The 26,576-nt window shown below is 41.2% G+C and overlaps 1 protein-coding gene across 6 annotated transcripts in view; it reads left to right on the top strand.

Annotated features, from left to right (window-relative positions):
* MCOLN2 (mucolipin TRP cation channel 2) overlaps positions 1–26,576 on the top strand; it is an 80,634-nt gene that overhangs the window by 37,524 nt on the left and 16,534 nt on the right. For all 6 annotated transcript variants that reach the window (XM_003411116.4, XM_023549422.2, XM_023549419.2 and 3 more), the window contains exons 3-9: positions 2,091–2,264; positions 5,289–5,442; positions 11,631–11,715; positions 11,803–11,899; positions 14,471–14,570; positions 24,361–24,473; positions 25,672–25,821. In XM_003411116.4, coding sequence (XP_003411164.3) covers positions 2,091–2,264; positions 5,289–5,442; positions 11,631–11,715; positions 11,803–11,899; positions 14,471–14,570; positions 24,361–24,473; positions 25,672–25,821 — 873 coding nt within the window. The remainder of the gene's footprint in view (positions 1–2,090; positions 2,265–5,288; positions 5,443–11,630; positions 11,716–11,802; positions 11,900–14,470; positions 14,571–24,360; positions 24,474–25,671; positions 25,822–26,576) is intronic.

The raw sequence follows: 26,576 nt of genomic DNA, 5'->3' as shown, positions 1-26,576 counted from the left end.
ATTTAAAGCTAAAAATTATAAACAACTTTAAAAAATGTGTGCCAGTTTGCATATACAAATTAACATTTGTTTCATCTGAATGGTTCAATAATTGAGATGCCTCGTTTATTACCATGCAGATATATCATATTGAGTCATAGAATGACAGGAAATGACAGAACTGCCAGGGTCATCTAGTTAAAGTTGCAAATTCCACACATGAAGAAACAGAGTCCCAATTGCTTTGGCAACTTAGTCAGAATCACCTAGTTCTAATATGTGGAAGGGTAAGGACTTGGGACAAACTTTTTAGACTTGTCACTGTCCTGAGAGGAAGCCACTGAAGAGATCATGTGGGTGGGTGGGAAAGGAAGTGCGGGGCAGGGTCTGCATTGGTGTGAGTTCTCTTTCTCTACCGCCTGTGCAGGTGTGTGTGCATGAGAGAGAGGGGAAGGGCGGCTGGGGGAGACAGTGAGAGAACATGTGTGGGTAGCTTGCTGGCCCTTTGTAAACTTTTTAACCAAAAAAAGCATCCACTAATTTTTTCCACTTACTGGGTTTAAAGAAGAAAACTCCCTTCAGTATGTACTACACCTCAACATAAAGAAAACAAAAGTCCTCACAACTGGGCCAATAAGCAACACCATCATAAACAGAAAATATCAAAGTTGTCAAGGATTTCATCTTACTTGGATCCACAATCAACATCCATGGAAACAGCAGTGACGGAATCAAACTACATATTGCATTGGGCAAATCTGCTGCACAGACTTCTCTGAAGTATTAAAAATCAAAGATGTCACTTTGAGAACTAAGGTGTGTCTGACCTAAGCCATGGTATTTTCAATCACCTCATATGCATGTGAGAGCTAGACAATGAATAAGGAAGACCAAAGAAGAATTAATGCATTTGGATTATGGTATTGGTGAAGAATATTGAATATACCATGGACTGCCAGAAGAATGAAATCTGTCTTGGAAGAAGCATAGCCAGAATATTCCTTAGAAATGAGAATGGCAAGACTTCATCTCACTTACTTTGGACATGTTACCAGCAGGGACCAGTCCCTAGAGAAGCACATCATGCTTGGTAAAGTAGAGGGTTAGTGAAAAAGATGAAGACCCTCAACGAGGTGGATTGATATAATGGCTCAAACATAGCAATGATTGTGAGGATGGCGCAGGATGGGGCAGTGTTTCATTCTTCATATATGGGGTGGCTATGAGTTGGAACCGATTCGATGGCACCTAACAACAACAAGAAAACTGTAGGCAAAAAGAATACTTTCACTCCTGGTGATGAGAACCCTTGGATGCCTAACCTTGTGCTGGGATCCTGTGTGAGGAAGAATAAGTAGGCGTTTCATCTCTGGAAGGTGGTGCTTGGTGACAATGAATTCATTTGACATCATATAGATAAAGCAAGCTCTGTTCTCCTTTCATGGGCTTCAATAACTAAATCTTAGAGGTAGAAATTCCTTTCTTAGGTGTAAATCTTACAAAAGAATTTTTGCAGAGCTGGATTATTTGAATTCCTTTGACAGCTCTTATTTCCTAGCTGGAGTAAGGGGCCCTACATGGCCACTTTTCAAAAATATTCATTAAAACCACATGCGAACTGTAGTTGTGATTTTTTTAAAAAGAATTTGTAATTTCTAAATGTCAAATCAATGAAATGTGAGTTATGGCTTTACCAAGTATATCAATTTTTAGAACAATTAATTTGAAATATCAAGTACGAGAAAAATGTGCTCAGAGTTAACTGATTGGGGTTTTTCTTCTTTTTTTCCCCTTAATTAAGGACCATCAGGGTCTTAGTCATTGGGAGTGGTAATATTTTCAAGTTTTATGTTATTTTCCATTACTAATGTACTTAATGAAGCCATTTTTTCATTTGGGCTTGAATTTTGATATTGATGCTATTGGCATAAACCAAAGAAATGATATTTTTCTTGCTGATGTATATAGGTGAGAATTCTCAAACTGAGTGGGAGCAGAGGATAAAAGTACAAGAAAAGTAAAAATGTGTAGTGGTAGTCATGATGATAAGGCATTTGCCTTCCTTGGCAAATGGTAATATTCATATGTTGCGATTTAACTTTCTTTTCTAGCTTGTTCGTTTTGGTTTAAGTAACCAGTTGGTGGTTGCTTTCAAACAAGATTCCACTGTTACTTTTAAGCACTTGTTTTTGAAAGGCTATTCTGGCATAGATGAAGATGACTATAGTTGCAGTGTGTATACGCAAGAGGACGCCTATGAGAGCATCTTTTTTGCTATTAATCAGGCAAGTATTTCACTGTGAATGATCTGTGCTTTAAGAATATATTGATACTTTGTCTTGTCCTAACAAAAGAAAAAAATATACATATATTGAAATGTTCTAATGTAAATTATAGTCTGCCAAAAATTGTTTATTGCTATTTCTGTAATTACATTTTCACACGAAATTTTAAGTTTTTCTTTAAGATTTATCTTTTTTATTTATACCTTCACACCTACTACGTTTGGGAGATTACTTTACCCTAGATCAAGCAGCCAAGAGTAGGTTTATACTCTTGGAAGATTTCATGAGTGAGATGTCAAATCTAAGATTCTAGAGTCTCTACTTTGCTGTCTTAGCATTAGTAATCCTGGCTGAATCTTAGAAATAGGCAATGTGATGTGATATAGTTGTATGTAGGCAAATATGTCAAGGAGCCCTGGTGGCACAATGGTTAAGTACTTGGCTGCTAACTGAAAGGTGGTTCGAACCCACCCCCTAGCTCTATGCAAGGAAGACCTGGCAGTCTTCTCCCGTAAAGATTACCAGATAGAAAACCCTATGGGGCAGTTCTACTCTATCACATGGTGTTGCTATGAGTCAAAATCGAATTGACAGCACTCAACTGCAACAGGCAGATATGAAAATTTAAGAAAGCATTTAGGGAAGTGTCTTAGGCTGGGTCCTCTAAAGGAGCAAAACCAGTGAAGTGCATACACACACACACACACACACACACACTCACACAGAGAGAGAGAGAGAAGGAGGTTTATATGAAGGAAATGGCTCATATGGTTGTAGAGGCTGGGAAGTCCCAAATCTGTGAGTCAGGCTGGAGGCTTCTCCTGACTCACATAGCTGCTGGGGCTGGTGAACCCAAGATCAGTAGGTCAGACAGCAGGCCTCTGGCTCACAGGCTTCAGTGGCTGACGAATCCCAAGATCAGCAGGTAAGATGGCAGGCCACTGGATCACAGACAGCAGAGGCTGACAAAGCCCAAGATCAACAGGTAAGCTGCTAGCTAAAGTCTCAAGAACTGGAGGTCAGATGAACAAGAGCCAGCTGCAAGAGCCAGGGTGAGCAAAAGTCAGTGAGCTTTGCCAGAAAGTCCACATATATTGTATGCATGCTGCAACCCCAATGAAGCCCCCTTTCAACTGATTGGCTGCTCATAAGAGATCTCATCATGGAGGTGATTACATTATATCACATCTCATTATGGAAGTGACTACATCATTATATAGCTGCCAAACTATATCATAACTGCCAAACAACTGAGAATCATGGCCCAGCCAAGTTGACACACAACCTTAACTATCACAGGAGAGAGAATATGTTATTCTCTTTCATTTATTCACTTAATAAATAAATGTTTTAGTACCTACTATGTATCAGGTACAGTTCTAGACACGGGCGGGAGGGATATAACAGTGAATAAAACAGACAAAAACTCTGCCCTTGTTGAGTCTTATTCTAGTGGAAAGAACCAGACAAATTGAAAGAAGCTAAAGTTGAAGCCCTTCCCTGACCCAATTAAAAGTTTGAAAGAAACTTTTGTTGATATCATGCTTTTTCATTAATGGAATGCATGGAATGCATGCTGCATCATTGAGCATGTCTGAATTTTTGGTAACTAGTGTGGATTTTTTGCCTTTCTCATCCAAAAAGAATCCTACCCTTCAGAGTCCAGTGGGCTATACAATGTCCCACTGATTCTACCCCAGAGCCCCCAGAGTCCAGTGAGACATACGTGTCCCAAATAAAAATTTTCGAAATATCTGTTTTTTCTACCAAAAAATGTACACACCTCATACAGTACCCTGTAAAAACAGTCATTTGAGGCACCCACCTGTTTGTCTGGTTTCAAACTGTCATAGGGTCCTCCACCTAGTGGCAGCACGCCCTCTCAATAGGAAAGCTGCTTCCCAAGAAACCTTGAGAGGCCTAAGATGTGTGTGGGAGCTATCGTGTCTGATGGGTGATGATAGTATCAAATGCTGGCTCCCTAAAAACACCTCAAAAAAACATGGTGACAAGGAAGGCTGAGCTTATAGTTTATAGCAATAAAGGAGAAATTGTCTTGACAAGTCTCAGCAGTGGGTGGGGAGGGCAAAGTCTAGATATAGGTTTTGGAGTCTGGTTTAAGGCAGGCCTTTCAGTGGGGGAGGGACTTGGTTAGAATGGGGCGAAGATCATGGTGGAATAGCTTCAGATTCTTTGACACAGTAAGGTGAGGGTTTGGGGGGGTTGTTATCAAATTAAATCTTCAAATTGATATTAAATCAGAAACAGGTTTAAACAAATGGGTTTTTGAGATGTTCCTGAAATGAACAATATGGTTCTTTGCAACTTTTATGTTCCTAGATAAGAGTTTCCTAGAATCATAAAGTCATGTTAATGAAGATAGGGGCCTAGTAGAACATGTGAGTACAGATAGCAGAAGACAAAAGTATGTGACTCTAGACCTAAACTGTGGAATGTGGCTGGCTGGGTCCTCCCTGGGAGGTCAGAAGGTGGTAATTGCTATGGAACAAAGTAGGAAGGACTCAGAAGTGCTTGAACAGAGTGATGGGCCTTTGCATTTTCATGGAGGTGGTGAGAGAAGACCTCACTGAGAAGATGATATTTGAGTTAGGACTTGAAGGAGTGAACCATGCAGATAGATATCTGGGGTTCTAGTTTTTTTGGGTAGGCAGAGGGAACAGCAAAGGCCTGAGGCAGAAGCATGCCAGGTGAGCTCCAGGAACTGCCTGGAGGCCAGTGTGGTTGGGGCAGTAGTCAGCAATGAGGTCAGAAAGATATGGAAGGACCTTGGCTTTAGCTCTGAGTGAGATGGGGACCATCTGTTACCTGTTTACTTGAGTTTTGAGTCCTGTGAGGTAGTGTGTTCCTGTACACCTGAGAGAATTACTTTGTGATATTTTAATTTGGGGAGTTCTATTCATATAAACAATTTTAAAAAATAGCTAAAAGTACATCCACATGCTATAACTTCTTATCAAACTTTTAAAATCTTGTATGTGTTTTTATTTAACTATATTTTAATAGTATCATCATCTAAAGAACATCACCCTGGGGACCCTTGGCTATGGAGAAAATGAAGACAATAGAATTGGCTTAAAAGTTTGTAAGCAGCATTACAAGAAAGGGACCATGCTTCCTTCTAATGAGACACTCAATATTGACAGCGATGTTGAGACAGGTAATGCATTGATTATTTGATTACATTAGGATGTTATCATCTCTGTGGTAAGAGCAAAAAGGCCCTCCTGTGCTGGCAACCCAAATGGAACAACTCTGCTTTTGTGAGAGTTAGCCTCTTGGAGGAGCCACTTTAACATTTGCCTGCAAAGGGCTTTGACTCAGGAAACTGCCACTACAAACCAGGGGCAGCGTTCTGGATATCTTTAGTGCAATTCCGGAGTGTTGGGTTTGGGGTGACATAGGTGTTTCCTGTTTGTTTAGGCTCTTTCTCCCATGAAGAAATGTTTAGTCTCTTTGAAAAACAGAACAAAAAAAGGCCTGTATTTATTAAATGAAATAATGTGTGTAAAAATGCTTCAAACACTGTTTTTATTATTTGTAAAATATGTAAATGCTCTTTAAAGGTGAATTGTGATTAGTAACTCAATTTCTCTTTTAGAAGATTTCTTAGCAAAAAGTTAACAGCTAATCAAGTAGTAGTATTTTGTGTGGCTCTGTTAAGAATATAAAAGCACTTCAGTGTAAATGCAAAGTGTTTAACTTAAGACTCTGGGGGTTTTGTCATTCATTCAACAAACCTCTGATGTTAAATGAGTGCCCGAGGCACTCCCTGCTTTATATACCAAAACAAAACAAAAACCCCAAACCAGTTGCCTTCAAGTTTAATTCCAACTCATAGCAACCCTATAGAGTTTCCAAGGAGCTCCTGGTGGATTTGAACTGCTAAACTTTAGGTTAGCAGCTGTAGCTCTTAACCACTACACCACAAGGGTTTTCACTTTATGTACAGAAGTTGCAGAGGTTAATCAATAATGGCTCCTCACATAGCCAACAGTTCATGAGCGGAGGTTCCAGTAGCAGTTAAAATTCGGAATGGTCTCATTAAAATGAAAATATCACACAGTTAATGTGACTGTATTACCTATAATCTAATCTTAAGGTGCCTTGGTAACACAACAGAAGACCATCCCTGTAAAACAGAGGATCTATCTGGTCTCCATACGCTGCCTGTTCAGAATCTCTTCATGATTAAATGTGTCTCATGCTCTTGACTCCAGCAGCAGCTTCTAAACCAGATCAGGGGCCCACGCAGTGTCTGCCTCCCAGGTTGCTTTCAGAGACCATATAGGTGAAGGTCTTAGTTCTAGGTGATAAAATGTTGGTGGTCTTATTGCCCCAGAGACTTCTGTTTTCCTGAGATCTGTTTGGTAGCCAGCCTACAGGCGCTAATCCTGTTCAGCTTCAGCCTTTTACCTGGTGCCTTCAGCTGTACCTCTCACTGTGGATGGTTCTTTTATAGTAACTGAGATAGGAGCCCATGATTCTGGGACTAAGGGCTTATCCAGTAACCCTTGGCTTCACGTAAGCCACTGGCCACTTGCACTTTCAAAAATGAGCAACTCAAATTTGATGCATCATAAGACTGTTTTCCAGAGATTCGTAAGTTATTTTTCTTGGAAAATCAAAGAAATGTGGCCAAAATCAATGTAGGTGGCTAGGTAAAATAGGCAGTACCAGAAAGCAGGTTTGATTTCCTGACCATGGGACAATGGTGCCCTGTTAATTCCCTTTCAGTCAAAACATGGAATCATTTTAACCAAATAGAGAGAACTTGATTTTTAATTTGACTTTAAGAGAGACTGTTTAACCAGGTTAATTGCATTTCCTGACTTATTAAATATAACTTGTTGAAGAGAATCTTTTGACATATCCATTCGAGACATACAAAGAATATTTTTAAAATACTTAATACTAGATTTTATATTTTCTTAAACACATTCGAGGAAGCCTGCTAATAATGGTATAAATAGGAATTGAGTTTAACCTCATTGTTGCGGTTTAAGCTTACGGTGTAAGTAGGTGAATTAGCAGAAACTGTTGTGAATTAAAGGAGCCCTGGTGGCACAATGGTTAAAGTGCTTGGCTACCAACCTAAATGTTGGCAGTTCAAACCCACCAGCCTCTCCATGAGAGAAAGATGTGGCAATCTGCTTCCGTTAAGATTTACAGCCTTGGAAAGCCTATGGGGCAGTTCTACTCTGTCCTGTAGCATCTCTATGAGTTGGAATCAAAGCCACAGCAATAGGTTTGGTTTTTTTGGTTCCAAATTGGCTACTCATTATGAATTTTGCATTATCCCTACTAGTTAGAGAGTCATCCTTCACTGTGCTAAATGCAGAGATTTGCCTGAATGCCCGGCTTCCCCAGTGGGTTTATAGTTAGCAGCACAACTTCTGTGCAAATCAAGCTGAGTGTTTTCTCTTAATTCAAGCTGTGGCCATATCCCTCCTATTCCTGCCTCTAGGGCTGCATCTTTCCAGCTCAGTCTCAATGGGAGGAGTCTGTGAATCCTGTTAAAAAAGATTTTTCTTATATTTGGGTGGCTATAATTCTAATATATTGTGCTGTTCTCCATTTTGTGATTGATATAATTTTCCTATGTGTTGTAAATCCTAATCTCTGCCTGTGGTTAATGGGGCAAGATTAGATTATCTTAAAGAGGATTAGGGTGGGGTGTAACACCCTTTCTCAGGTCACATCCCTGATCAGACACTGTATTAAAAAAACAAAACCAAACCCAGTGTCGTCGAGTTGATTCCGACTCATAGCGACCCCATAGGACAGAGAACTGCCCCATAGAGTGTCCAAGGAGTGCCTGGTGGATTTGAACTGCCGACCCTTTGGTTAGCAGCCGTACCACTTTAGCACTACGCCACCAAGGTTTCCAGACACTGTGTTAGACCCTGACTTTTCCATTTCAAAGGCAGCACAGAGGGGCAGCAACAGCCTGGATAAGAGTCAGCCAGGCTGGTCTGTCTCCAGCTCTGTCCTGCTGTCTTTCTGACCTTGAGAGGTATTCAGCTTCTCTAGACTGCCTCGGTTTCCTGCCCTATACAACAAGGGTTTTGGACTACAAAATAATGAAGCTAATTCTTATGTGAGGCTCTGGGAATCATTCTTTTATGGTTTGCAGTTCATAACTTGTCTTTGCTTGAATACAACCCAAGTTCCTTTCCTTTCTTTTTTTATTTTGAAAAAGTATTACAGGAAAGTTGAAAGATAGCACACAAAGATTTACTGTACAGGTAGTCCCCAGATTATGAACAAGTTCCATTCCTAAACCTGTCTTTAAGTCAAATTTGAATGTAAGTTGGAACAATTAGGTATGGTTTGTATCTAATGCCTATTAGTCAAATGTTTGTCTTAGTATATAGTGTACCTTTCTATGTATAAAAAGCATTAAAGAAACACTTCCAGATACTCTGTAACATCTTTAACATAATAACACAGTAATAATAGTAATGTTTTGATACACATCGCAAAATAGTGACTGTAATTATGAATCATTATACGTACCTTGAATTTTTAATGTAGGTAGGCTTTACAGGTGGAAACGCTGGTGGCGTGGTGGTTAAGTGCTATGGTTGCTAACCAAAAGGTCAGCAGTTTCAATCCACCAGACGCTCCTTGGAAACTCTACGGGGCAGTTCTCCTCTGTCCTATAGAGTCGCTATAAGTTCGAATTGACTCAACGGCAATGGGTGGGGCTTTATGGGGGTTGGTTTGTAACTATGGGGGTTGTTCGTAACCATGGGGACCACTTGTGTATGTTTCATGCAGGTTTCCCAAATGCTAACATTTTATTAGAAACTCAGGTGGTGTAGTGGTTAAGCACTACAGCTACTAACTCAAAAGTCGGCAGTTTGAATCTACCAGGCGCTCCTTGGAAACCATGGGGCAGTTGCACTCCATCCTGTAGGGTCGGTTTGAGTCGCAATCAACTTGACAGCAATGGGTTAACATTTTACCACATTTGTTTTATCATTTTTCTTACATACTTCTCCAAAGCAAATGCATTCTCCTGGTGACCAGTGAAATGTTCAAAGTCTGGAATAAACATTGATACGACACTGTAATCTGTAAACCGTGTTCACGTTTTGTCGATTGTCCTGATGTCCTTTACGAGGATGAAGCTCCTGCTGCTTGTTTATTGTTGTTGTGATGGTTCAGAATCCTACCCATGTATTTAGTTGTCACGTCTCTTTGTTCTTGCTGTCATTAGCTGCTGTTGTGTCAGTTTTTGACTCATAGCCACCCCATGTGACAGAGTAGAACTGCCTTGTAGGATTTTGTAGGCTGAACTCTTTACAGAAGCAGATCACCACGTCTTTCTCCCTCGGAGTTGCTGGGTGGGTTCGTTAACAGCTGAGGGCTTAACCATTGCACCAACAGGGCTTCTTCATGTTTTGTCCCTTTAATCTGGAACAAAGTCAGCATTCTTCTCATGATCTTGACATTTTGACGACTAGGTGGAGTAGAATGCCCCCTCACTTTGGTTTTGTCTGTTTCTTCATGAGGTCATGCATTTTTGGCAGTAATGCTGCACAAGTAATGTTGTGTCGGTCTCAGTGCCTCTATAAAGGGGCACATGTCTGTTTATCTCTTTACTGGTGATGTTAACTTCCATTCTCACCGTAAGGTTACTGTTCTTCTCATTGTAATTAATAAGTATCTTGTCGGGAGAAACTTTGAAACATAGTATGTATCCTGCCTCTCATGAGCTTTTTTTTTTTTTTAAATAATTTTTATTGTGCTTTAGGTGAAAGTTTACAAATCAAGTCAGTCTCTCACACAAAAACTTATATACACCTTGCTACATACTCCCAATTACTCTCCCCCTAATGAGGCAGCCCGCTCCCTCCCTCCCTCCACTCTCTCTTTTTGTGTCCATTTCGTCAGCTTCTAACCCCCTCTACCCTCTCATCTCCCCTCCAGGCAGGAGATGCCAACATAGTCTCAAGTGTCCACCTGATCCAAGAAGCTCACTCCTTACCAGCATCCCTCTTCAACCCACTGTCCGGTCCAATCCCTGTCTGAAGAGTTGGCTTTGGGAATGGTTCCTGTCCTGGGCCAACAGAAGGTCTGGGAGCCATGACAACCAGGGTCCTTCTAGTCTCAGTCAGACCATTAAGTCTGGTCTTTTTATGAGAATTTGGGATCTGCATCCCACTGCTCTCTTGCTCCCTTAGGGGTTCTCTGTTGTGTTCCCTGTCAGGGCAGTCATCAGTTGTAGCCGGGCACCATCTAGTTCTTCTGGTCTCAGGCTGATGCAGTCTCTGGCTTATGTGCCCCTTTCTGTCTCTTGGGCTCGTAATTACCTTGTGTCCTTGGTGTTCTTCATTCTCCTTTGATCAAGGTGGACTGAGACTTATTGATGCATCTTAGATGGCTGCTTGCTAGCGTTTAAGACCCCAGACGCCACTCTTCAAAGTGGGATGCAGAATGTTTTCTTAATAGATTTTACTATGCCAATTGACTTAGATGTCCCCTGAAACCATGGTCCCCAAACCCCTGCCCCTGCTACGCTGGCCTTTGAAACATTCAGTTTATTTTGGGAACGTCTTTGCTTTTGGTTTAGTCCAGTTGTGCTGACATCCCCTGTATTGCGTGTTGTCTTTCCCTTCACCTAAAGTAGTTCTTGTCTACTATCTAATTAATGAATACCCCTATCCCACCCTCCCTCCCTCCCCCCTCTCATAACCACAAAAGAATGTTTTCTTCTCAGTTTAAACTATTTCTCAAGTTCTTATAATAGTGGTCTTATACAGTATTTGTCCTTTTGCAGCTGACTAATTTCACTCAGCATAATGCCTTCCAGGTTCCTCCATGTTATGAAATGTTTCACAGATTCCTCACTGTTCTTTATCGATGCGTAGTATTCCATTGTATGAATATACCATAATTTATTTAACCATTCATCCATTGATGGACACCTTGGTTGCTTCCATCTTTTTCCTATTGTAAACAGTCCTGCAATAAACATGGGTGTGCATACTGTTCGTGTAAAGGCTCTTATTTCTCTAGGCTATATTCTGAGGAGTGGGATTGCTGGGTTGTATGGTAGTTCTATTTCTAGCTTTTTAAGGAAGCGCCAAATTGATTTCCAAAGTGGTTGTATCATTTTACATTCCCACCAGCAGTGTAGAAGTGTTCCAAACTCTCCACAGCCTCTCCAACATTTATTATTTTGTGTTTTTTGGATTAATGACAGCCTTGTTGGAGTGAGATGAAATCTCATTGTAGTTTTGATCTGCATTTCTCTAATCTCATGAGCTTTTGCCTACTAGTTTTAGCATCTGATTCTTGCCTGAAACAATCTTTATACTCATTCTTTCATTGCCCCAGATTGTATTCACTTAAGCCTTCAGATCCTCACCAAGAACCCTCAGGCCTGGAAGAACTCATCATTCTTCAGCCTGGAATTTTATCGGTAAGTCTTTAAGTCTCTTTTCACATGGGAGTAGGGAATATGTGGTAGTCCATGACCATTCATTACCTCCTGATAATTTTTTTTCAGGCTTTTACAAGTTGAAATCTCCTTTCACCTCAAAGGCATTGACCTTCAGACAATTCGTTCCCGCGAGTTACCAGACTGTTATGTCTTTCAGAATAGGGTAAATGTCTTTGTTTACTAAGCCACTTTTTGTTATCTTTCTCTTTGCATTTTGTGGATCCAGAGTGTAAAGCACAACAGGCTATAAACCAAAAAAAAAAAAAAAAAGCCAATCCCATTGCCGTTGAGTGGATTCCGACTCATATCAACCCTATAGGATAGAGTAGAAATGCCCCATAGAATTTCCAAGAAGCACCTGGTGGATTCGAGCTGTTGACCTTTTGGTTAGCAGCCATAGGTCTTAATCACTATGCCTAGGTGTATTAAATGCAATCATGTTTAAAATCATTTTAAAAACACTTTATAGCCTTGGTGATCCATAGTTCATTTACTTCTGAAAACAAAGCGAGCTCTTTCCAACTTTTTAAAACTAGATTCCTGGGTTAAAAAGAGGAATTTTTGAAATTGGCTTTGACCTCCTCCTCTCCTCACATATGATAAAAATCACTTGTCATGACTGTTTTAAGTATTAATAATATCTTTCCCATCTGCAAATAAGTAGCCAATGTTTTCAAACCTTGTGGCAGAAACTGCTACCTTGACCTGAAGGCTAGTTTGCAAAGGAGTGGTTGTTATTCCTTTTATTTTGGAAGGAGGAGTGTGTAGTACAAAAGACTGTTCACTTCTGTGGGGAGAGCAAGTTGCCTTCTCACATATGTGAAGTTCCATGCTTTATTAATGCTTATTGAGGGGCTAAAAGAAATGCTAAGGTGTAAGAGGCACGTAGCTATCTTTTAGCAATTCAGAGGGGTGCTTCATTCAGCAACACAGTAGCCACAACAATGGACTCAAGTACACCAAAGATCATGCAGATGGTACAGGACCAGGCAACATTTCTTTCTGTTATACATAAGGTTGCCATGGCTCAAAGCCTACTCAAAGGTAACTAGCAAGAACAGAGAAACAGTGGCCCTCAGGAAGCTTATCGCCAAGTGGAGGAGACATATAGGAAAAAAGAAAAAAAGTAACTAGAGATATAAAAGTAATTACAAATGGTGATACTGTGGTAAGGAAGAATGACTTCAGTGGAGACAAACATGATAAATCACCTTAGGGTAGGCAAGAGGAACAGGAAGGATCTGGATGGACAAGGAGAAGCAGGAGAGGTGCATGAAGGAGTGAGTTTAGCAAGGGTAAGATCATTTATGACCATGTAGGGCACTAGAAAAAAAAAAAAAAAGGGCACAGTAAACAGTATGGATTTTTAAAAATTGGCTTTCATTTTTGTTTTAATTCTGTCTGCTTCAAGAAGGTTCTTGGGTGTCGTAAACAGTTTGCACTCGACTGCTAACCTAAAGGTTGGCAATTCGAACCCACCCAGTGGCACTGCAGAAGAAAGGCCTGTCAGTGTGCTTCCATAAAGATTAGAGCCAAGAAAACCCTCTGGAGCCATTCTACTCTGTAACACACTGGATTGCCATGAGTTGGAATCGACTAGATGGCAATGAGTTTGGAGTTTTTTTTGTTTGTTTCTGTTTTCTGCTTCAAGGTTTTAAAGGCTTGAGACAAGTATGTTAGAGCTTCTTCTTGGGGAAATAGAGATCTTGAACATCCAGGGTTAGTGGAGGTTTAATTATAGCTTACAGGTATAGAAATGAGGCCTGCATGGTCATAATGACGTGCTTTGTGTTCAAAGACCCTAAGGCTTAGGTGGGTTTGACCACAGATCACCTATACATTCAGCTCTCCAGGTTCTCTGCCTGTGAACTTTTTGGATTTCATAATATGTTCATCCTCAAAACCACTTGGTATATATCACTTATAAACTTTATGTGATTGACAAGTAATGTGGAAGATTTGGGGGCATTTAGAAATCTTTTGGACAGTGGAGTCATAATTCAACTTAGGTTCCAGCAGGACTCCCCTGGCTGCTCCATTGGGAGTGGGCTGAAAGTGGAAACTTTAGGTGTAAGTGGACCAGAGGAGGCCGCCCCAATACTGCAGGGGAGATGATGGCAGCACGGTGAAGTGGGGGTATGGCTGAATCCCCAGACAAGGGAGTTCGTTTGGAGGCACTTGGAAAGTTCCAGAGCCCAGGTTGGACGTGTTGCGTTTAGCCCACCGTGGAGAAGGTTCGATCTGCAGCTTTGGAGCAGTCTTTATTGTTTCTGAGAGCATTATATTTAGCTGTTGAGGCAAACAAAAAAACGATTTTCAGCCTAGTAAAAACCTAGTTATGTCACACCCAAAGATCTAAATGGAAGCAAATGCTTTTGAATTTCATTCTGTATAAAACACCAAACTTCATTCAGTATTCTCTTGCCAAAATTGGTGAATTCTGGTTTTGGGTCCTGGGACTGGTTGGTTGTCTTGCTCCAGGGCTTCTCTGAACCAGAGGCGCTGGTTTTAGCAGAACTTCATATGTTTGCCCTTTGGACTTTTTTTTTTTTTTTTCCATTAATAATATAAAGTGGTGAAGAAATCATGTGACGAGGTCATTTTTATCAGCATAATTCTCTTTGGATCAGCAAGCTGTTTGGATGCTATTTTTCTTTTTTTTTATAAGTACAATTCATTTAACAAGCTAAGCTTTCTGCTGGGTTGTAATCTGTCCATACATTTGTATCTCCAGATTACCTATGACAATAAAGCTCACAGTGGCAAAATCAAAATATATTTTGACAGTGATGCCAGCATCGAAGAATGTAAACTCTTGAACATTTCTGGATCTAGTAAGTATGCTATTTGCCTGCCCATTGTGGATTATGGATGATTTTTAACATTTTTTCTTGGGATTTCGTGTGTTTAGAATGGTTTGAATGGTAATAGGAAGAAAGGGCTCCAGAAAACATTTTAAATAGCATTAGATTCTATAAAACATATCCTAAAGCTTGCTTTTTTGTTCATTTCAGCAGATGTTTATTACATACCTCTTATGAGAGGCAGCATGGCTCAGTGGTTAGGAGCACAGGCTCTGGAGCCAGACTGCCTGGGTTTAGGTCCTGGCTCCATTTACTGTGCCCACAATCTCGGACAGGCTACTTAACCTCTCTCTGTCTCACTATTATTCTCTGCAAAATCAGAGTAACAATAGTATTTACCTTCCTGGGTTGTTGTTGTTGGATGCCTTTGAGTCTATTCCGACTCATAGCGACCCTATAGGACAGAGTAGAACTGCCCAGTGGAATTTCCTGGATTATAATCTTTACAGAAACAGACTGCCAGGTCTTTTCTCCCACAGGGTGGCTGGTGGGTTAGAACCACCAACCTTTCAATAATCAGCCAAGCGCTTAACCACTGTGACACCAGGGCTCCTCCTTTCAGGGTGTTGAGTATTAAATGAGTTAGCATGTAAGGTAAAGCACTGAGAACAAAGGCTGGTACACAGTAATTTCTAGGCACTATTTTTTTATGGGAACAGAGGAGCCCTGGTGGCTCAATAGTTAAGTGCTTTGGCTGCTAACCAAATGCCAGCAGTTCAAATCTACCTGCCACCCCTTGGAAACCCTGTGGGGCAGTTCTACTCTGTCCTATAAGGTCCCTATGAGTCTGAATCAACTCAAAGGCAATGGAAATGTACATGGAAACAGAACACAGAACAGTGGGCTCAAGCATAACTGTTTGTGAGGATGGTGCAGGGGAGCGGGGGAGTGCAGTGTTTCCTCCTGTTGTACATAGGATCACTTTGAGTCAGAACTGGCTCAAGGGCACCTAACGACAAACAACAATAGAAGCAAAGAACACCTTAGTGAGGGAGACAGACATGTTACAGAATTTCTGATGGGTAGTGGATAGGAATACGTGGTGGAGGTGCAAAAAGGTATGAAGATATAGAAAACAAAGATTAATATTAACTGGAGTAGAATGAAAAATAAATTCTAGAAACAATTCTTGGAAGCTTTGATTTCAATCTGGGACAGCGGAGAGGGATCAGGGCCTTCAGAGCTGAGAGGGCAGCCTGCACAAACCCTCAGTTATTTACTCAAACGTGTGAAGTGGGCTACACGGAATCTGTCCTGTTTGCATAGTGAGGGATCACCATGAAGTTAATGATAGATGATCAATACATATTCTTTTAATTTATAAGTTTTAACTGAAATTGCCCTTAATCAGATGATCAGAACAGAATAAAGTATAAAATACCTGCAGCTGCTAATTATTTTTGATTTTCTTTTTTTAAACTGGGTTTGATTTGTGGTCTGTTGCTTTTAAGTTGTATAACATGTTCTGATGATTTTGAGGTTTTGGTTTCAGTAGTTTTATAAACTGACGTAAAACTATGACCAGAATACACAGGTTTAGTTTCTGTTAAAAAGTGATTGCTGTTCCCCAGCAGGCAGGCAGCCTCTCAGCCTCTTTGTCTTTATTTCTGTCTCTCTCCCTCTCTTTCTCTCTCTCACACACACACACTCGTGTTTTCCAAGGATAGGTTGCAGCCATTTTCTGTGGCAAACGCTGGTATAGAAATGAGGCCAGCATGGTTTAATTCCTGAACTTCCGGTTTGGTTGTAATGATGTTATCGGAGTACACTGAATGTGCTTTGTGTTCAAAGACGCTCAGGCACATATGAAATGTGGTTTGGAATTCATTATGAAGATCAAAGTGACCGAATGGGTTAGTCATTCTGTTGTCGAAACAGTTTCCTTCCCCTCACAGGTTCCTAGGGTCACTGTGAGTAAGAATCCGCTCAGTGGCAATGGGTACTCTGGAGAGAGGAACTCTGGCTCCCTCCTGTGGCTACTGAGGAGAAATACAGACCTCGCAGGCCACATGTTCTTACGTAGGCTTCTCTCAGAACTGCATCCTGAGAAACCTGATTCTACCACTAGGCGAATGCAAATGTAAACTAAAATGATACGAAAGCCTTAAAAAGCTGAAATTTAGGAATCAACTTAGGAAAATTAATTTTTTTTCCATATATGAAGCTACAAAGTGGGTTGATTAGCCTAGCTTTGGGGGAAGTTGAGAGAAGGGAAGTGGGAACTTGGGCAAGGAAATATCTGATGAGAAACTTAAGCTATTTCCAAAAAGTCTTGAAGTTTGTACATACTCATACACTTAACCCTAGACTTTTCTCTCATTCTCATCATTACTTACGTTATCTCAAGGTGAAATATGAGGGAAGGTCTATTTTCACATGCAGACCTCATGTTACGTATGTGACTCCTGTTACCCATCTTCAGGGGTGTCACTAACCTTCACTTTAACTTGTTTTTATAAATATAGAAATTTAGGGACCCAGGACTCAGGGAGGTATTGGAGGGTGGATCTCCCTATCAATGGATGACATAAGCAGGTGTTACAGGGAAAGGGCTTCGGTAAGTTTAGGTAAGTTTGAGAAGCCCTGGGTTCGAATCACACAGACAAGCTGGAGCTGTGTGTATAGGAGTTCTCAGGGCTTGAGAAGGACTGGGTGGCGTGTAGCAATTCTCTGACCAAATTGACAGAAACTAGTGTTTTACAAGCCTCGGCCTGGGAAATTCCCTTTTGGGACAACCTGGTTTCAACAGAGCAAGAAAGCAATTATGATGTTCATAAAACACTTTTTTAGCACACCAGAGTAATCCTTTCAGCAAATAAAGAAAAAACAGAATACTGTGCTGGATTCCCTGTTAGGAAGAACACTATTTTTCTAGGTCTGGGCTTCAGTTTTCCCATCTTTAAAGTAAGCCCATATAAACAACCTTAGAGAGAATTCCTTGTAGTTGTACATTAGGATGGAAGGCACCAGATGCTGTCCCTGCATCTCATACAGTTTCAGTTCCATCTTCCTAAGAACTGCCCCTATTCCCTCTGCCCCATTCCATGAACCACCCCCCAAAAAAACCATTCCCGTTGACTCGATTCTGACTCACAGCAACCCTGAAGGATGGAGTAGAACTGCCCCATAGGGTTTCCAAGGCTGTAATCTTTATGGAAGCAGACTGCCACATCTTTCTCCCATGGAGCGGCTGGTGGGTTTGAACTGCTGACCTTTTGGTTAGCAGCCAAGTGCTTAACCACTGCACCACGAGGGCTCCTTCCATAAACCACAACCCCCGCACCTCCCCCCACCAAAAATAAATAAATAAATAAAGGACTTAGATTCTGGTAGAATTAAGTTATTTTCCTACCTACTGTTACGGTTTGAATTGTGTCCCCCCAAAATGTGTATCAACTTGGCTAGGTCATGATTCCCAGTATTGTGTAATTAATTGTCCACCATTTTATCATCTGATGTGATTTTCCTATGCATTGTAAATCCTACCTCTATGATAATGAGGCAAGATTAGAGACAGCTATGTTAATGAGGCAAAACTCAATCTTCAAGATTAGGTTGTATTTTGAGCCAACCTCTTTTGAGATATAAAAGAGAAGAGCGAGCACAGAGACATGAGGACCTCATACCACCAAGAAAGAACCGCTGGGAGCTAAGCATGTCCTACGGATCTGAGGTCCCTGCACTGAGAATCTCCTAGACCAGGGGAAGATTGATAACAAGGACCTTCCCCCAGAACCGACAGAGAGAGAAAGTCTTCTCCTGGAGCTGGCACCCTGAATTCAGATTTTAGCCTCCTAAACTGTGAAAAAATAAACTTTTTTGTTAAAGTCACCCACTTGTGATATTTCTGTTATAGCACCACTAGATAACTAAGACACCTACCCATTAGATGGTGCCTTGGGGTAACTCATATTTTTAAACGATAAAATAGCTAAAGGCAAGTATAAGTGTAGGTGCTAGGGACTCTTCTAATAGGCACTTTAATAGATTGTTTCATTTCATCCTCATAACAGCCCTGTGAAGCAGGCACTGTTGTTCTCCCCATTTTGTAGCTGAGGAATCTGAAGCTTGTTGTTGTTGTTGTTAGGTGCTGTGGTGTTAGTTCCAGTTCATACTCTATGTACAACAGAACAAAACACTGCCCGGTCCTGTGCCATCCTCGCAATTGTTTGAGCCCATTGTTGCAGCCACTATGTCAATCCATCTCATTGATGGTCTTCCTCTTTTTCACTGACCCTCTACCAAGCATGGTGTCCTTCTCTAGGGACTGATCCCTGCTGATAACATGTCCAAAGTATGTAAGATGAAGTCTTGCCATCCTTGCTTCTAAGGAGCATTCTGGCTATCCTTCCAAGACAGATTTGTTCATTCTTCTTGAGCCCATGGTATATTCAGTATTCTTCACCAACACCATAATTCAAAGGCATCAGTTGTTCTTTGGTCTTCCTTATTCATTGTCAAACTTTCGCATGCATATAAGGTGATTGAAAACACCATGGCTTGGGTCAGGTGGACCTTAGTCCTTAAAGTGACATCTTTGCTTTTCAATACTTTAAAGAGGTTTCTTGCAGCAGATTTGCCCAGTGCAGTTCATCACTTGATTTCTTGACTGCCTGCTGCTTCCATAGTCATTGATTGTGGATCTAAATAAAATGAAATCCTTGACAACTCCAGAATTTTCTCTGTTTATCATATTGCTTATTGGTCTAGCTGTGAGGAGTTTTGTTTTATTTATGTTCAGGTGTAATCCATACTGAAGACTGTAGTCTTTGATTTTCATCAGCAGGTGCTTTAAGTGCTCTTCACTTTCAGCAAGCAAGGTTGTGTCATCTGCATATCACAGGTTGTTAATGAGTCTTCCACCAATCCAGCTTCTCAGATTATTTGCTCAGATTGAATACGAATGGTGAAAGGATGCAACTCTGATGCACACCTTTCTGACTTTAAACCATGCAGTATCCCCTTGTTCTGTTCAAATGGCTGTCTCTTGGTCTATGTACATGTTCCTCAGGAGCACAATTAAGTGTTCTGGAATTCCCATTCTCTGCAATGTTGTCCATAATTCGATATGATCCACACAGTTGAGTGCATTTGCATAATCAATAAAATACAGGTAAACACCTTTCTGATTTTCTCTACGTTCAGCCAGGGCCTACATGACTTCAGTGATGATATCTTGTTCCACATCCTCTTCTTAATCTGATTTGAATTTCTGGAAGTTCCCTGTTGATATACTGCTGCAAATGATTTTGAATGACCTTCAGCAAAATTTTACTTGTGTGTGAAATTAATGATATTGTTTGATAATTTCCATTCTGTTGAATCACCATTCTTTGAAATGGGCACAAATATGGATCTCTTCCAGTCAGTTGGCCAGGTAGCTGTCTTCCAAATTTCTTGGCATAGATGAGTGAGCACTTCCAGTGCTGCATTTGTTTGTTGAAACGTCTCAGTTGGTATTCTGTCAATTCCTGGAGCCTTGTTTTTCGACAAGGCCTTCAGGGCAACTTGGACTTCTTCCTTCAATATCATCAGTGCTTGACATATGGTACCTCCTAAAATGGTTGACCATCGACCAGTTCTTTTTGGTACAGTGACTCTGTGTATTCCTTCCATCTGCTTTTGATGCTTCCTGAGTCATTTAATAATTCCCTGTAGAATCCTTCAATATTGCAACTCGAGCCTTGAATTTTTTCTTCAGTTCTTTCAGCTTGAGAAATGCTAAGCATGTTCTTCCATTTTGGTTTTCTATCTCCAGGTCTCTGCACACTTCATTATAATTCTTTACTTTGTCTTCTCAAGCCACCCTTTGAAATCTTCCGTTCGGGTCTTTTATTTTATCATTTCTTCCTTTTGCTTTCACTACTTTATGTTCAAGACCAAGTTTTAGAGTGTCTTCTGACATCTGTTTTGGCCTTGTCTTTGTTTCCTGTCTTTTTAATGATCTCTTGCTTTCTTCAGGAAACCCCAGTGGCATAGTAGTTGGCAGTGTGAATCTACCAGGCACTCCTTGGAAACTCTATGAGGCAGTTCTACTTTGTCCTATAGGGTCTCTATAAGTTGGAATTGACTTGACGGCAATGGGTTTGGTTTGGTTTGCTTCATGTATGATGTCCGTGATGTTATTCCACAACTCATCTGGCCTTCGGTCATTAGTGTTCAATGTGTCACATCTACTCTTGAGATGGTCTCTAAATTCAGGTGGGACATACTCATACTTTGGCTCTCGTGGACTCGTTCCAATTTTCTTCAGCTTCTACTTGTACTTACACATGAGCAATTGATGGCCTGTTCTGACGTGGCCCCTGGCCTAGTTCTGACTAATGATATTGAGCCTTTCCATCATCTTTTTCCACAGATATAGTCGTTCTGATTCCTGTGTTTTCCATCTGGTGAGGTCCAAGTGTATAGTTGCTGTTTATGTTGCTGAAAAAACGTGTTTGCAATGAAGAAGTCATCGGTCTTGCAAAATTCTGTCATGCAATATGTGGCATTGTTTCTGTCACCAAGGCCGTATTTTCCAATTAATGTTCCTTATTCTTTGTTTCCAACTTTTGTGTTTCAATCACCAGTAATTGTCAATGCATCTTGATTGCATGTTTCATTAATTTCAGACTGCAAAAGTTGGTAAAATATTCAATTTCTTCATTTTGAGCCTTAGTGGTTGGTGCGTGAATTTGAATAATAGTCAAATTAACTGGTCTTCCTTGTAGGCATATGGATATTAACCTATCACTGACAGCATTGTACTTCAGGATAGATCTTGATATACTCTTTTTGATGATGAATGTGATGCCATTCCTTTTCAATTTGTCATTATGGGGCATAGTAGACCCTATGATTGATTCAAAATGGCCAGTACCAGTCCATTTCAGCTTTTTTTTTTTAATGCCTAGGATATAGATTTTTACGCATTCCATTTCATTTTTGATGACTTCCGATTTTACTAGATTCATGCTTCATACATTCCATGTTTCTATTATTAATGGATGTTTGCAGCTGTTTCTTTTTATTTTGAGTCATGCCACATCAGCAGACGAAAGTCCCAAAAGCTTGACTCCATCCATATCATTAAGGTCGAATCTACTTTGAGGAGGCAGCTGTACCTCAGTCAGATTTTGAGTGCCTTCCCACCTGAGGGGCTCATCTTCCAGCACTGTATCAGACAATGCTGCTATTTATAAGGTTTTCACTGGCTAATTTTGTCAGAAGGAGACTGCCAGGTCCTTCTTCCTAGTCTGTCTTAGTCTGGAAGCTCCACTGAAACCTGTCCACCATGGGTGACCCTGCTGGTATTTGTAATACTGGTGTCATAGGGCCCAGCATCGTAACACCACACAAGCCACCACAGTACCACAAACTGACAGACACGTGGGTAATCTGAAGCTTAGCAAGGTTAAACAGTTTGCTCAGTTAGTCGCTGGTTTTGCTCATAACCCACTAAATGAGCTGGTTTACCCTCCCTCAGACACTCTTCAGTGCCACTCATGCCCTTGCCATTATTAAATTCCTTGATGCCCCAGTCCTTCTCTTAGATACCTTTTCTGCAGCAGGTGTAGCTGTGGAGCACTCCAGCTTTGAGACCGTTCTCTGAAGGTTGCCTGTCCCAAGCCTGTTTCTTCCTCCACAGTCCAGTTCCCGAGCTCATCTCTTCTAATTCTGAAGCATCACTGCCCCTGCCCCCTCCAAGTCCTTCCCTGTTGCTTTTTTCTCTTTGGTCTCTCTGAGCTGCTATGTCCACACTCAGGCTTCAGCTGCCTCTGTAGGCTGATAGTTCTCCTGTCTGCCTCTCTCATCATGAATGTCCAGATCGAACTATGTTTACCAAAGAGAGAAAAGCAAGAGGCATTCTTGACTGGTCCTTTTTCCTTTTTCCCTAGGTCTGAGAAATCAGCTGGATGACAATGTGTTTGGTTTTTTTTGGTTTAACTGGAGACTAGGTTATGACTCTGTCTTCTTCACCTCTCATGATCTGTGACTCCTCCTTTTCCTCCGCCTATAGCTTAAAAAAAAAAAATTTTTTTTTTTATAGCTTAGCTAAGGCCCTTTGCAAGTTCTAACTTAGATTATTCAGTGGACGTCTCATGTTCTGCTTGATTCTCTTCATTTCTTTATAAACATACTGAAGCATTATGCTAAGCACAAGTGCTGTCATGTTGAACAAAATACACATGAGCCTTGCCTCACAGAGCTAATCGCTAGTGGGGAAGATGGACATTGAATGATAAAATGGTAACTGCTATAAGTGTTTGCTGGCCCCTGGGTGGTGCAAATGGTTAAGTGCTGGGGAGCTAACTAGAAGGTTGGAGGATGGAACCCACCCAGCGACACCTTAGAAGAAAGGTCTGGCAATCTACTTCTGAAAAATCAGCATTGAAAACCCTGTGGAGCACAGTTCTACTCTGGCACACATGGGGTCACCATGAGTTGGAATTGGGTTTATATGTGTTTACTATTATTGTGATGTGCCTGGGGCTCTCCCAAGTGCTTTTCATGTATAAACTCGTTTAATCTTAACAATAGCTGTAAAATGGAGATGATTTTTTATATTTACCATTTTTTGGACGAGGAGAATGAGGCACAGCGGTTAAGCAACTTACCCGAGGTTCCACAGCTTCTAAGATTTAGACCCAGGCTGTGGCTCTTCAGAGACGAAGTCATTCACAGTTTCATCCTGTCTCCATGTCCCATGCTCTGCTGCCTTTGAACATGTACTTATAGGTTCAACGGCCACCAAGAAAAGGCAGATGAGAGGAGCTATGGGCGTGTGTAATCATGGAGAGTGCAATGAAGTAATATAGGAAAGGGCTAATAACGATGGGAATTTAGGAGATTCTGTGCTGAGGAAGGGAATATTTAATCTGAAACCTGAGACTGAAAAGGAATAAACCAGACATATGTGGGGTAGGGGGAGGTGCTGTTCAGGGCAGAGGGAGCAGCATGTGCAATGTCCCTGAGGCGAGGGAGAGCCTGATATGAGCAGGGAAGGCAGCAGACCAGCACGGCTGCAATGGGGGCCGGGGAGAGCAGAGAGTAGCAAGTGATGTGGCTGCAGAGGTGGGCAGGGGGTCAGGCAGGGGGCGCTGTGGTTGGGATTCCTCTGACCACGACGTCTGAGAGAAGCTAAGGTTACAGCTTCATTTCCCTCTAGCACATTCTCCATGCTACTGTGTATTCCAGAACAAAAATCCAATTGTCACTCTCCTCCTTACTTCCATTCCAAGAAGTTATTTTCTCCAGTTGCCGAGAAAGCTTATTGATTTGGCACTCTTTGCTGGGAAAGGGCGCAGCAAGGGGGAGAAGCAGAATTGGGGATTCTGAGTGGTAGTGTTTTAGATTGTTTGTTTTCACTAATGGCAGACTTGATGTCTGCGCCTTGTATGTGATAGAACCGTAGGGAATGTCAGCAGTTTTGCCTCTTTTGAATGGAGCCCAAATGAACCACCTTCTGTTGAATTCTCTAGTAAATAGTTACAAATAAACAAATTTTAGTGTATTTATTAATAGTCCATATGCTTTTAAACGTATGACTCTTCCCACCAGGCAGTGTTTTACCTTATTTATGGACTTCTGCATGAATGCAGTCTGATTTGTTTCTGATATTTACCATTTTGTTTTAACAATAGACAGAACATTTATCATTTGAGTTGCTTCTCAGACTGCCATCCTTATTTGGAAATTATTCCTGAGGGGGAAAAAAAATTTTTTTTTTTTTTTTAAGGTGTGTGCTTAACATTTGAATTCTGTTTTTGTTCCTTAGTTCAGAAAAATACCCAGTATGTCTTGGTGTTTGATGCATTTGTCATTGTGATTTGCTTGGCATCTCTTATTCTGTGCACAAGATCCATTGTCCTTGCTCTAAGGTTACGCAAGGTAAGTGTGTGTTTGGATTTTCTCCTTCCTCTCTTGTCCTCTGCCCTCAGTTTGCCCAAAAAGTAGACCACTGATGGTGTGTGTCATGCCGTTTCTGGAACCCCTCAACTAAATTAGATTCCTTTGAGTGATTGCCCCCCTACAAGGCTTTAATCAGCCTGAGGTGTAGGAAGTGAGTAAAGCCTCCGGCATGTCAGATGGGATCGGATAATTATCCTGCCTAAAATGGTGCTAATAAGCACAGGTGCACAGTAGCGAACCCTCAAGCTTGTGAATGTTTCTAGAATAAACAAGGCCCTTTAAATTCAGGAGTGATCTTAAGAACTGAGTAATAGCATGTGTGGGTTTCATCTTTTGTCTTCAAATCGGAGTTCATTTTGACTCAGAGAGATGGTAAATGGATTATAATGAAGCATAAAATACTTTATTCTATTTTTTAAAACAGTTTTCAAATTCTCCCCAGAGTTTCATTTTACCTTTTTACCCTCAGGACTTTTATTAACATACTCCAGCTTCCCACAGATCTTATTCCGGTGTTTGGTGTGTGCGTGAATGCACACTGGGGTTAGGGAAAGTAGGAAGGAATTTGAATATCATTTGTGAAACCACAGAATAGTCAACATTCTAATTTTCTTAATCTTGACCTTTTGAATTTACTTTCTAAATATTCCCCTTTCTTATCCCATCTCCTCAACCCCCTCGATATTCTGAATCCGAGGTCAGAGTCCTGGCCCTGTCACAGGGAAGGGGTCAGCACTGGGACGCGATTAAGATCTCACACTCTGGGGCCAGAATGCTACGATTCAAGTCCTGGCTGAACCTCTGAGCCTCAGTTCCCTCCTCTGGAAGATAAGGCTAATAGTACCTACTTCATAAGGTTGTTGTCAGATCGAATGAGTTGATACATGTGAAGTATTTGGAATGTACTGTGTGTTAGCTGTCATGACAAGAGTCTGCTGGGGTTAACGCATAAGGCAACTGTTTAACTTTTGAGTGAATTTAGTGGTACTTGAGTGCTTACTTATTGCTGGGGTGGATGGTGGGGGAAAGTGTGTGCTATAATCCCCACTAAGCGGGTATATTGAGTTGGAAGCGGGAATGGCCTATCGCTTTACAGCCAAGAGCACTGTTTCATGCTTGTCTTCTTCCTGAAGGCAGTGTGGTTTGTAAGGAGTGCTTTTTAAAATGCTTGCCGTAGAGATTTCTAAATTTCTTCCTGGAGAAGTACAAGCGACGCGTGTGTAACACCGACCAGTGGGAGTTCATCAACGGGTGGTACGTCCTGGTGATCATCAGTGACCTCATGACAATAGTTGGATCCTTCTTAAAAATGGAAATCAAAGCAAAGGTGAGGCACAACCCGTTTTAAATCTTCTTTTGTTCTTCATATTCTTCCGGATGACTTTAGGCATTTTAAGATATGAAATCCTTATGGAGAAGAATTTGGTTCTGGTGTTTTCTCTTTTCTCACACCTACACAAGTGAAGCCTCCTCTGACTTAATTCCTCCTGAAGGTAAAAAATAAGGAAGCTGATACACTGTCCAAACCCATTGCCATCGAGTCAATTTGGACTCGTAACGACCCTTTTGGGCAGAGTAGAACTGCCCCACAGGGTTTCCAAGGAGTGGTGGGTGGATTCCAACTATCCACCTTTTGGTTAGCAGCTGAGCATGAATACCCTGTCCTAGTTACCTAGTGTTGCCACTGTAACACAAATACCACAAATGGGTGACTTTAAAGAATAGAAATTTGTTTTCTCACAGTCCTAGAGGCTAAAAATCCAAATCAGCATCTTGGCTGTGTCGATTCCTTTCTCATTGGTAGTCCTGACTGTTCCTTGGCTCCTTTGCTTGGCATCGGTCTTCCCCCACATGTGTCTCTGTGTCTGTTCTGGTCTTTTTATAATTCAGAAGTGATAGGCCTTGGATCTACCCTACAATAATATGACCTCATTAACATAACAAAAGAAAACCCTTGTGAATCCACAGGTACAGGCATTCAACACATATGGGGGGCACGATTTGATCTGTAACAACCCCCCAGGAAACTTGGCAGCATCACCAGCCTAGTAACTGAAGTTTGACAAGATTGGTTATTTTGCC

Source organism: Loxodonta africana, chromosome 3 (assembly GCF_030014295.1).
Source record: "Loxodonta africana isolate mLoxAfr1 chromosome 3, mLoxAfr1.hap2, whole genome shotgun sequence".
NCBI lineage: Eukaryota > Metazoa > Chordata > Mammalia > Proboscidea > Elephantidae > Loxodonta > Loxodonta africana.
Note: the sequence above shows the minus strand (reverse complement) of the source record. Positions and strands in the feature narration are given on the sequence as shown.